This window comes from Asterias rubens, chromosome 11 (assembly GCF_902459465.1).
Source record: "Asterias rubens chromosome 11, eAstRub1.3, whole genome shotgun sequence".
Taxonomy (NCBI): Eukaryota; Metazoa; Echinodermata; class Asteroidea; order Forcipulatida; family Asteriidae; genus Asterias; species Asterias rubens.
Window position 1 is genome coordinate 7,441,756 of NC_047072.1, and position 12,398 is coordinate 7,454,153.

Genomic DNA, 12,398 nt, shown 5'->3' on the forward strand with positions numbered 1-12,398 from the left:
CTTTATGGTTTGCAGTGGCTTTTCCTGGCTTGCAGGATGCAACTTTGTACTTAGTCCAACGAGGAAATTCACTCCAACTCGTCATCGGGCGAAAAGGTTTACTAATGGTAACGAGGTTGACCGATAACGATGGAAAAGAACTGACACAACATACCTACGTGCCATTCGAGCCTGTAGGCACAAAACATGCTTACCATATACATTGTAATAGTATTGCTCAGCAGAAACAGGTTACCAGCCCAACTTACCAAGTTTGAATTGTTGTGGCTGGTTCCCGACTCAAAATTGTTGCTTAGCGAAGAAATGTGTTTTCTGCTTAACTAACAACAGCTTTATGAAATTAGGCCTTGGTGGAATCTGATGTTGGTTTTTTTTTTCATTTGTGTTTTTTTCTCCTTAGCTGTTATTGAGACTGGATTGAATTTCTACCTCAGGCTATCTGTAAACTGGTGAACAAAGAATATGCATCATGCATTGCATCATAGAGTCTGGAGGCAGGAAACTGTCCAACCTTTTGCGTAATTTTGACATTGCGTATCAATCACCCTGGTTACAGTACTTTGATAATGCCGCTTACTTTATTACATATTATCCACAAAATCACGACAAGGGGTTTTGGCGTACAACCATTGAATTATTTAAATTGAAAACTGAATCGTGATTTTCAGCTGACTCACGCACCAACCCACAATTTCGAGGGGGGAAATATCACAATTTTTTCAAGTTTAAAAAGGCCTATTCCATTAACCTTTTTCCTGAACGGCCCCGAAATTGAAAAATGAAAGCCAAGTATTGTCAACGCCTGTTGAATTGAACTGAGGAAGCAGTAAAAATAAGGCAATTGTTCAAAATTTACACATCCGCTGAGGTTGCTTGCACTTTTCTCTATACAAAAAAAATATCCCACTCGTAAAAGTTGTTCTAAATAAAAATTCATCTAAATAATTTAGCGGCCCTTTCAACTCCAAAAATTACAAGTTACTACTTTTGTGAGTAAACCAAACAATAATCAACAGTCAGCTCCACTGGGCCGTAGCGGGGTGCAAACCGCACAGATGTTGGGCGCAATGGGGCGTTTCAACACCGAATGCGATAGGGACTCCCCAGTGGTTGGTAGTCAAGGTCGCCTACCACCACCGCCAGGCTGTTGGCCTTTTCTTTTTTCGGCTACTCGTTTTATCCTTCAAAATATCGACATGAAACAGCTACATTTTCTTCTTTGTTTGGCTACACAAACAACTCGGCGAGAGGGTTGTTTTAAAAGTTACCGGTCAACATGGCGATTCACATGTGCTCTTATTCGTTATAATTATGTTTGTGTAACTTCACACTGCTGTGCGAGGTGGTTGATATTGTCTGTTGATGATACATGTACTCGGTTTTCTAAATGATGGTTCACTTTCTTGCATTTCCATTGTAAATGGCAAAATATATACCTTTTGTTTTGGGAACCGTTTGAATATTTAAATCCTTTATAACTAACACGAGACAATTTCAAATAAAAATGTGGTAGCGTTTTAGAGATTTCGCCGAAAATCTGGAGCGGTTAAAAAATACGCACAAAAAAACAACAGGAAGAATAATCCGTAATTGGAATACAATACACAATCCGAAAACGTATCCATAGTAACGTTTCCCCATTTTTTTTTTTTTTTTTTTGGGGGGGGGGGGGGGGGTAAAAGTGATATTTTTCTCCACAACCACATTGATTCGAAATGTACTGACTCAAAATTCTTTAGACTAATCGATAGCTGATGTACTTTAGCTGATGCACTTTAGCTGATAGACATAGTTAACTATGTGTCATTTCTCTATGTTCTAACCAGGTCAGTTTCTATTGGCACTAATTTTAAGAGTGAACCAAACGTGTACCTTCCATTTCAGATAATATCCAGCCCATTCATCATTTGGATATTAATTTATTAAAGTCAATGACACGATATCATTTACCATTCGTTCTAAATTCTACAAACACTGTCCATATGCTACGAAAAGCTTCAATTCACTAGGGCAGATCAAGTGTACTTAAGCGTAAATATACAAACATATACAAAAATTTCAAAATCTGAATAATTCAGTGCCTGTTTGATTTCTCACAAAAAAGAACGCAGCTGAATACGTCTTTCCACTATCAGCCAGAGAACATTCACCCCGTCGTCTGCAACACGGAGAGAGTGTTCCTTTTCAACAAAATGTACCTGAGATATTATAATGTGTACAAGAAGCAAACAATTTAAGCGCCTCTATAAACTGCCAAACAATCACTTCCAATTCTTCTGCATGTTTTCATAACCCAGGACGTGTTGTGCCTGGGATTTCTATTCTTTTTCCTTCACCCCCTTTTTGGTTGTCTTCTTCTTCGCCGTATATAACCCGCTAATCCCGGCGTTCAAACATTCCGACCGGTCGCTGATGAATCCCTAATCGGGTCTTGTGCTTCGGTGCGTCTCAATTCCCCGGGTGGTGTTGGTCTAGGGCTATTGATACGGGGCGAGTTATTGGATAGGCCATCTGTGAAAACACCCAAGTCTACATTTTTATGCGAGGGTTTCTATCATGATTATACATGAAGGAGTAAACCGGTAACTTGTTGCAATAGAATGTCGGGTTTATTACTTGCACCGGCAAATTGAAAACACATGGACCAATATTTTTGGTCCATGCTTAATTTCAAATAAAAAAGACCTACTTTTTTTTAAATTTTCTTTTATAGTTGAACCGGTAGCGTTGAACTGTAATCCTCTGTTGAGAGAGGTTTTCAATACTCGCTCAATGTACTGGATTTCTTATTATCTTTCTTAAGGCAGGTGTCAAATGGTTAAGTTCAAGCGTTAACTGAGCAGAACTGTAATGAAATTGAAACCTACATTGAACACAAGAACGACTTGAAACAAGACAAAAACTGATTGTTTTGTGATTACAAGATCACATCTACTTCATCGCCACTTCGGAAAAAACAGTGAACATTTAAGCCTGACTCTGAGATTAAAGTTAATATCCAAGAAATATTGGAAAATCTTTTTAATTTGATTTGTATGGCGTCTATCATTATGTACATTCTGCTAATGTGGTTGCTGAAATGTTTTCTTTCACCATCTCCTGTTTACACGATACATGAGGATTCAGTATTTAGGCCTATTAATTAGACAAAGCGACCGGAAACGGCTTGTATTAAAGTGCCCGTAGCGGCCGCAAAACGTGCCCCAAGTGATATGTTTTCACTCAACAAAGGTCAACGTTAAAGTCATATGCTGAATTGACATTTTCAAGTGTTTTCCATGTTAACACTCACTATCTAAATGCTTCTGAAACCAAATATAATTTTTGTTTCTCATTTTTTTCAGACACTTTTACAATACAAGAGCAAATGTGTCAAAAACTCAACAAAATAGCAACGTCCGGGTGTATTTTAACGACTGGTCTACGGGTTAAGCGAGGTTGTATAATCAGCTCCCTTAGTAAAACAAATTAAATACAAATGAGGAGAAGTGAACCAATTTTAATTGTTATGGTGTAATACCGACTGCATGAACTGACAAGTTACAGTCACAACATTTATTCGTATTACCATACAGGTAGACTCTCTTGAAATCATACTTAAAGACACTGGACACTATTGGTAATTGTCAAACACCAGTCTTCTCACTTGGTGTATCTCAACATATGCATAAAATAACAAACCTGTAAAAATTTGAGCTCGATTGGTCGTCGGAGTTGCGAGATAACTATGAAAGAAAAAACACCCTTGTTACACGAAGTTGTGTGCTTTCAGATGCTTGATTTCGAGACCTCAAATTCTAAACTTGAGGTCTCGAAATCAAATTCGTGGAAAATTATACTTTCTCGAAAACTACGTCACTTCAGAGGGAGCCGTTTCTCACAATGTTTTATACTATCAACCTCTCCCCATTTTTCATCACCAAGTAAGGTTTTATGCTGATAATTATTTTGAGTAATTACCAATAGTGTCCACTGCCTTTAACAGTCATTTTGAAGTACACTGTACACAATATTACCGATTCTTATTTGACTGATAAACTACAGAGTATCAAAATCAAGCCATGCATTTTTTTTTATTAAATCGAATCCCAATAGTTTGTTATTTTACACACCTTGAATACTTCCTCAGTCCGAACACATATTGGATAATAGGTACCTGCAAATGTTTTCACTTTTAATGTTCAAATCTGCAGTAACCCACAACGGCCCAATTTCAAGAAGCTGTTAAGCAGAAAAAACCCTGCTTGACACATTTGGACACCCAGCAGGGTGGATATGTGCGCATTACAAGTCTTATTTTTATTTATTATTATTATTATTTCGTTGCTAAGCACAAATTGACTCGAGACCAGTCACAGTAGTGTAAACTTACGGTTACTTTGGCTGGTGACATGGCTCTGTTAAGCAATACTTTTTTCGGCTTTGTGCTTACAGGCTTTAAGAAATCCGGCCCACTACATTATCTGATGTGCCACCATCTAACTTCATAGCACTATATGCATACTGTCATAATACAGTGTCTCCATGATATCATAGTGATATACCAATGCCCCCATACATATAAAAACACTCACTGTTAGTTATTGTTACAGGTATTATACATGATTGGTAGAGCTGACAAAATAGTCGCTGCTAGTATTCATGTTTTGTGGACACATGAAATAACAAACCTGTGAAAGTTTGGGCTTAATCTGTTGTGACACTGTGTGTGAGTCACTGGAGAAAGTATAGTGAAAAACCAAGCATAATTTTCAGCACAGGCCCCATGACCCCAACACACTATCCTTAAAAACCAAAGTTAGCCAGTGCGTTTTGGGGTTGTTGTTTTCTCAAATATGAATTCATTTCAGAGGGATTTTTTTTATCAGGATAAATTATTTTAGTATGAACATCTGTTGTAAGCTCTTCAGACTAAAATAATCATTGATGTTTCCTATCCTTACCAATCCTGTATACATGTAATACCTTTTTTAAAGTACAAGAATGGGGAAACGTCAAACAAAGGATGTAATATTGAAATCAAACTTGTTTCGATGAATATTCGACCGTAGATCTGCCACGTTACTCAATGCCCATCGATATGAAACTGGCCAAAAGGGGGTAATCTTATCAACTTGTAACAAGTGTGATCACATCTAAACACCAACTTGTTCGAACAGAGAAGAAAAGAAAAAAACTCTTTAAGTCATGACTCTAGCATGCATCCCGCTGTTCTTTTAGCGTTGCTGGAGTGCCGATCCAGCTATCGGTGTCCCCAACCTCCACCACGCCGTAAAATAAGCGGTGTATATTTCATGCCCCTGGGCGCATTTTCTGGTCAAGCTTATCAATGCGAATTCCGGAGCACTTGGGTAGTCCGGTTTGCTTTAAATTGGCTAAGGGACTATCGCAAAAGTTTTTATTGGACAACTTTTGATTTGTTTTTAGTGCAGGTCTGATACATTGTTTAAGCTTTAATCACTGGCCACCGCATTGAAAATGGGGCGAGATAGTCCCTCATTCTGTACATCATGAATGGGAAACAAAAGCACTATAAGTCTATCTCAGATAAAGTTTTAAAACAGAAATTGAATGGGTGCCTGCGACATGATCTGTTTAGTTTACACTTCGAGGTTACACCCAGAATGGCAATGCACCAAGCCACACAACCAGTCTCTTGTTTAGATTTAATCAAGTCAAGCACGCATGCATACCAAAAAAACATCGCTCCAGCAAATATAATTCGTGATTTTTGTTTTTCATATAACGTGCTGAGCTTTAAAGTTTGACGAACAAAGAATGTACGCTACCATAGTACCAACCGTTCAAATTATGAGTAATGCTTTTTGTCAGAATACTATTTGTAAAATACTGAACTAATTGTTTGTGTTGGCAAAAAGGTTTAATTAACTAGTGTTCTCGTAATGCAAACGTGACGGCAATAACTACACCATTACTACTGTTTCGGAATCGGTCTACACAATTTATACTCATTCCAATTCGATTAAGTAGTTTTGATTTGAATCATTTCCTCAAAGCTGCAACCTTTCCCATCTGAAGTGTATTAATACTTTATTACAATAATCTATAGTTTATCAATATCAAGTTGATAATGTACAAGTATATTGATTACAATGTTATTATTATGCCTCTATAGCTGTATGACTGCGGTATAAATTAAATTACATACAATATTTGACAGATGTTGCATTTTATTCGGCGGTTTATAGGACTCAATCCCAAAATAGTATTCTTCCAGACATTTCCAGTGGTTAAAGTGCTTTACAATTACACGAGTTTGAACATGGTTTCTATATCGTTTGACATGGCGTCTCCAGTAACAATTGCGTATGGATACCCCAGAAGTATAGCAGGGCTGCCCAATTATGCATCTTGCAATCAGGGAGAATGACAATTAAAGGCAGTGGATACTATTGGTAATTACTCAAAATAATTATTAGCATAAAACCTTTCTTTGTGACGAGTAATGGGGAGAGGTTGATGGTATAAAACATTGTGGGAAACGGCTCCCTCTGAAGTGCTATAGTTTTCGATAAAGAAGTAATTTTCCAGAGGTTTGTTATTTTATGCATATGTTGAGATACACCGACGGTGAAGGCTAGTCTTTGACAGTTACCAATAGTGTCCACTGCCTTTAACACAACAGGGAAAAGTGTTCAACAACCAGGGAGAGTTTCCATCATAATCAGGGGGTGTTCAAATCTGCTCATCAGAACATGGAAAGAGACTGGTTTGTTTTCAGGGAACATTCTGCAGAAGCAGAGGAGTTGGCAGCTCTTGGAACACACTTTACAACGGGTTCCTTTCAGGACAAGATAACTAGGGGAATGATGCAACCATCATGAATACGTTAAAAGGCATTGGCCAGAGGGGTGTCTGGGTGTCTGTTTGGACACCATGTTTTACGTTTAAACACACTGTTTTAGTTATCTGTCAATTACATGTACATGTAAATGTATACAATTTGCACACAAATTTTTCAAAATATCCAGCAAACTTAGACACCCTTTTTCACAAACTCCTGGCTAACAGTAAAAAATAAAAATAAAAATAAAAACTTGTTAGATGGATGTATGTCAAGGCCTCGTAGACTAATCAGGTTCACAATCGCCACTCGGCAGTTAATTATTGAACACTGACTTATCTCAAATCGTAAGCTTTATACATTTACCAAAGTCGATACCCACCCCACCAAGACGGACCAGAGCTTTTTTCCTAATTAAAGGGAGACATTATCCAGCCGAGTTATTAGGCCCATAATCAGCGCCGTAACGGAACTGGACAAAGCGCCCCCTTCACCTAAAAATGACAAATGACTGCCGGGGATCACCCCTGCGATCAATTTATCAGGACCGTGCAATAACACCCTCTTAACATGGGTCCATCTTCTTCTTTTGTCCTCCCCAAAGTGATTGTCCTGCCCAGGAGGAGGATGCGGTAATTATGAGATCAAAAGAGCCCCCACCAAATTGAAATGGATACTGGGGGTAGTGGAAGTCGATAATGACGTGAACTATTTTTGAGGCTGTGTCTACCCCATTTTTCATCTCATTCGGGATGGTAACAACTGGACGTGAGAAAACAAAATCGTTCGTCAAAATTTACAATAAACACCCCAGCCTTTGGTGATCCTTGCCTATGTGTTGGTGCAGAATAGAACTTGTGAAGTTAACTGGGCATTTACATAATGAACTACTATAGTGAAGGACCCCTCATAATTATTAGTGCAATTATCAGTCACCCATCTTTGTCTTGATGATAAAAACAACAGTGACTCCAGAAGGTACCGATTCACACCATTTGTACATAACAGGGTTTGCGTTAACCTTTTTCAGTTACAACAGTCTGCAAGCTAGGAGGCCATCGATTCACTGGTCAGTTTTTTCAACTTGTCCATATTTTCAAACTAATGGTGATGTGTAGAAGTACCATGGTACAACCATGCTACAAATTATCAAGGATCCCTTGCTAAGTTGCTCCAGTGTGAAAGGGACTGGCAACTGCAGGGGACCACTGCATAACTGACAGGCGTGTCCTTTTGAACCCAGCAGTTTTCAAGCTGATACACGTTATACATCTTGTTTTTCGTTAAATTAAACAAACAAGAATGTTTCAAAGCGAACACTTTTGAGTTTTGTTTGATACTTGTATACAACTTGTAGGACTTCACACCTTTCGAGCTTTACAGAATATAATCTGGTAATGTTGCAATCGGATTAGCCAGACCAATGTGGTACCTTTATTTAACTTAAGGCTAAGATATTAGCTTTGCATATTATGCATTCATGACAACTACGCCCCAAAAGATCTTTCGCAAACAATTTGTTGGGTGATATCGCAGTGTGAGCCAACACTGAAATAACGCATTATCACAAGCAGTTTCAATTCAACACATTAAACTTTATGAAGTTTGTTTTTGGGGATGTTTTGCCCAAACTGAGCGTGATAATATCAGGCCTGGAAGCTTCGTTTGAAAGAGCAATGGCACCAAGGCATTTTCTCCTTGGTTAAAGGGCACCCTATGATGAAATTGTAAATTTCTACTGTTGTATTTCAAGGGCACCAGTAATTGATCCGGGGGCATCAACGCAATCGCCTTCGTTGCCTCCGTGAAGTTTCATGCCTGCAATATTTATTAAATCGAATAGCCACAGCTCACCAGTAAAATGATCGTCCATTCCAATGAACCTGTAAGTGTTTTGATGAAACACACTTTTTTTTCTCTCCATATATCTCTGAATTATCTTCAGAATCGAACTTTGGAATGGCTAATATAATTAATCTTTCTGAAATTGGGACAGACCTTTTCAACATTGATCAGAGGCAAACAAAGAAGTGTATAGAATCATACGATACAGCAAAGCATAAGTTATGTCCTGGGAGTATTTATGTAGTTTACAACTGTTTACGTCTAAAATGGAACAGATGTACATGATGTTTACATTCAATTAAAAATAATCGGGGTTGTATATGGGTAGATATCAGACAGATAGTTTACACAAAAACGGCAACATGATAGGGTTGCGATATCAAATTCTTCCATTAATAAACACAAACATGAGTGGCCAGATTCCGGCACAAGTGTGCACGTCCGATAATACACAAAATTGCATTGTAGATGTCGGTGCACTGAAAATACTGCCACACTGAAACACAACTGGTACCACAAAGAATGATGTTTGGAAACTTTAAATTCAGCCACAGTAAAACAAATAAATTCAATTGGTGTGGCATGATACAATTTCAATGCCCAACAAACACATGCCACATAAAGCATCTGTCAACTTATCGTTTTACACATCAACACAAAAAGAAAAAAATTGTTTCGTCCTTTCTTTTCTTTTTCGACGAATACATTTGTTTTTAAAGCTTCCACCGCATTGACTTTTTTTAAATTTTGGGCTACACATCCCCGATTGTTGTGTTTATTTCGCCGAATAACCTTATAAAATGCAAAAATTTGTACAATTGCCTGACAAATGAAGTGAAACAGCCTCGCCAAACATACAACATATTAAAATAATTATATACAAAATCTGCGTAGTTTCCCTTGTGCAAGTGAGTTATTGGTTTGTACAAAGTTTTCTCAACAAACTAAACAATGGCTTGTCCACCACCTTCCAGGTTTGTGTACGCAATACTATGTGCTTTATTAGCTGGATTAGGAGTTCTGCCATACTTCACCCCTATTCCTGGGGTAGGGTTGACTTGTCCGGCAATGGCAGGCGGGTAGGTCGGTACAGTACTGGATTGTTTTCTGTGGCCATCGGTACCGAAAATCCGCCCGAGGAAGGCCTCCCAAGACTGGACAGTTTTAGTGCTCCATATCCACATACCGCTGGTGATTCCGACAACGAGAAGCATGAATGTTTTCACCAGGAGGACGGGTACTGACGGTATGGAGAACCCCATGGCACAATCACCGTTTGGCTGGCAGGGGTTGGCGTGAGTGGCTGCTAGTTCCCACAGTTCCAAGTTGGCTCTCTGATAGAAGTAACAAGCTATCACTGACGTTGCTGGAACGGTGTAGAGGACGGAGAAGACCCCAATCCGCACCATGAGTTTCTCTAACTTGTCAATGTTGGTACCACCGCTCTTCATCACCTTCCGGATCCGGAACATGTAGAAGAATCCAGCGAGGATGAAGAGGGTCCCAACTGCAAAGTAGACGAACAGAGGAGCTATGACGAAGCCGGCTAGTGCCTTTGAGTCTTGGTTGCCCACGAAGCACATCCCAGTTAGTTCGTCACCGTCCATGCGGCGTAGCGTCAACACAATGATAGTCTTGAGGGCTGGGATGGCCCAAGCAGCAAGGTGATAGTAGCTGCTGTAAGCTGCAATTGCCTCGTAGCCCCACTTCATCCCAGCAGCGAGGAACCACGTCAGGGTGAGGATCACCCACCAAATGGAGCTGGCCATGTAGAAATAATACTGGATGAGGAAGACCACTGTACATCCAGTGCTCTCTAAACCCTCTTGGATTAGATAGTATTCATCCCCTGTAGTATGGCCACATGCTATAGCTCGTGGTCCCGCTATCAACCGAATGATGTACGAGATGGAATACATATTATAGCACATGGATAAGAATATAATGGGTCTCTCGGGATACCTAAATCTCCCCCTATCAATTAGAAATGTGAGGACTGTCACAGCCGTCCCGACGAAGCAAAGGATGGACCATATTCCCATCCACAACTCGGCGAATGTCTTGTCGGACTGCTGGAAGTATACGTCCCGATCGCAGCGAGGCACGCACGACTTGGTTTGGGGCAGGTAGACGAATCTCTCGTGATTCTGGCACCGCCGATTGTGGGTGTTATTTGGCGGCTTGGCCGGGGGTGTAGGCTGAGGGTATCGTCCTCCTCCGGGTGGATTGTACTCTCCTTCTGGGTATGCGGTGCCCTCCCCTCCTTCGGTGCCGGACATGTTGGGCGCCACCATGCATAAGTCATCCCTCTCCTTTCCACGTGGTAAGGAGGCACAATCCAAAGCTACCGGCCACGATATTCCAAAACTCTCCATGACAGGGGCACACTTGTCCCTCACCTCCTCGCACATAGGACGGCAAGCAGGGATGGGTATGTCAACCTGTGGAGAGCACATGGGAGCGTAGAGAGAACACAAGAAGAACCTGAGATGCTCGGCACATCCGTAGGTGACAAGAGGTGAGAATTCATGAATGCGAGGAGCAGCCTCCTTCTGTGTATCGTGCCCGAAGTAGTTGGGCATTCTCGTCATGTTATAACCGATATCCACACACATGGGGATGGTAATCCGCTGACATTGATTCTGACGCTGTTCCAATGTATACACACCACTAGCAGCTAGGCTGACGAAACACACAATCTGTAACAGTCCGACTCCTGCCATGTTGTTGTCCCAAAAAGTGTAAAGTTTTCTGTTTATGAACTATTATATCCTGACATCGAGACGGGCGGTCATTGAGGTTATATTATACCCTTCTCATCCACATCACAACAGTCGATCTATTCATGGCTATTAGCTTGAATTCCAAAAAAGCAACTCGCCTGGGAAACTGTCCGTGTGTGTGCCTGCTCTCTCTCCCTCTCTTCCGTCGCCGATCATAACACAGCAATTGAAAAGCCCCTCCGCGTGCCAAGTCTCCTCAACAGTGCTTTACCGACCGCTTGAGGGTATCACGGCCACTCGTGAGGCTTTGTACACTGCCGACTGGCACGGCTACAGTTAACGAGCTAGCGCATTAATAATGGTAATCCCTCACACATGAAAATTATCGCGTCCCGTGTATACGTACTCTCTGTGTGTACTGAACATTGATTTCTCCTTCCACCAATAGATGAACGATATGGTGTTCCAAACACACAGTGAACTTTAGCAGCGATGTTGTTGCGAGCACATCTCTGTTCTCTCTTATAAAAAAGTTGAGGGTGTCCAGAAATTGCTACTGCTAGTTGAGTTCCCTGCCAGACATGTATCGCATAAACCACTGGAACGCGATCCTTCCTGCGTAAACAGTGTCACAAATACCCCCGCCGCTCGGCTCGCAAGGCCGATAAAGTGTCCCTGAGCACGGTATCAAATTGAACTTTGCCTAATGTTATTCCCAGATCCGCAGCGAGTCACCACACAGTATCGAAAAGAAGAGAAGGGAAAAAAATCGGGCGGGCTAATAAAAACTAATTTCAACCTGCTGCGGGGCTCGGAATTAGGCCCCGCCCACTCTCCCAGACTAGCTGGCTGTGTGTTTGTGTGTGGTGTTAGTGGAGTTGTTCACTCACTGCAATCTCCTTGAAAAGTAAAGTGAGATATGGCTTGGCTTGTCTTATCTTGGTACACTATCTCTCCTGTGGTATTTAGGAGGATTATGCTTTGCCTATGTATTGTTGATCAAATGGCTGAGCGCCGAATTCCAA

The 12,398-nt window shown here is 40.7% G+C and overlaps 1 protein-coding gene across 1 annotated transcript; it reads right to left on the minus strand.

Annotated features, from left to right (window-relative positions):
- Positions 1-9,391: 9,391 nt before the first annotated feature.
- On the minus strand, positions 9,392-12,094 carry LOC117296915 (frizzled-9-like). Its single transcript, XM_033780022.1, has one exon. The coding sequence runs from the start codon at positions 11,371-11,373 to the stop codon at positions 9,595-9,597; it is 1,779 nt and encodes a 592-aa protein (XP_033635913.1). The 5' UTR covers positions 11,374-12,094; the 3' UTR covers positions 9,392-9,594.
- Positions 12,095-12,398: the final 304 nt, after the last annotated feature.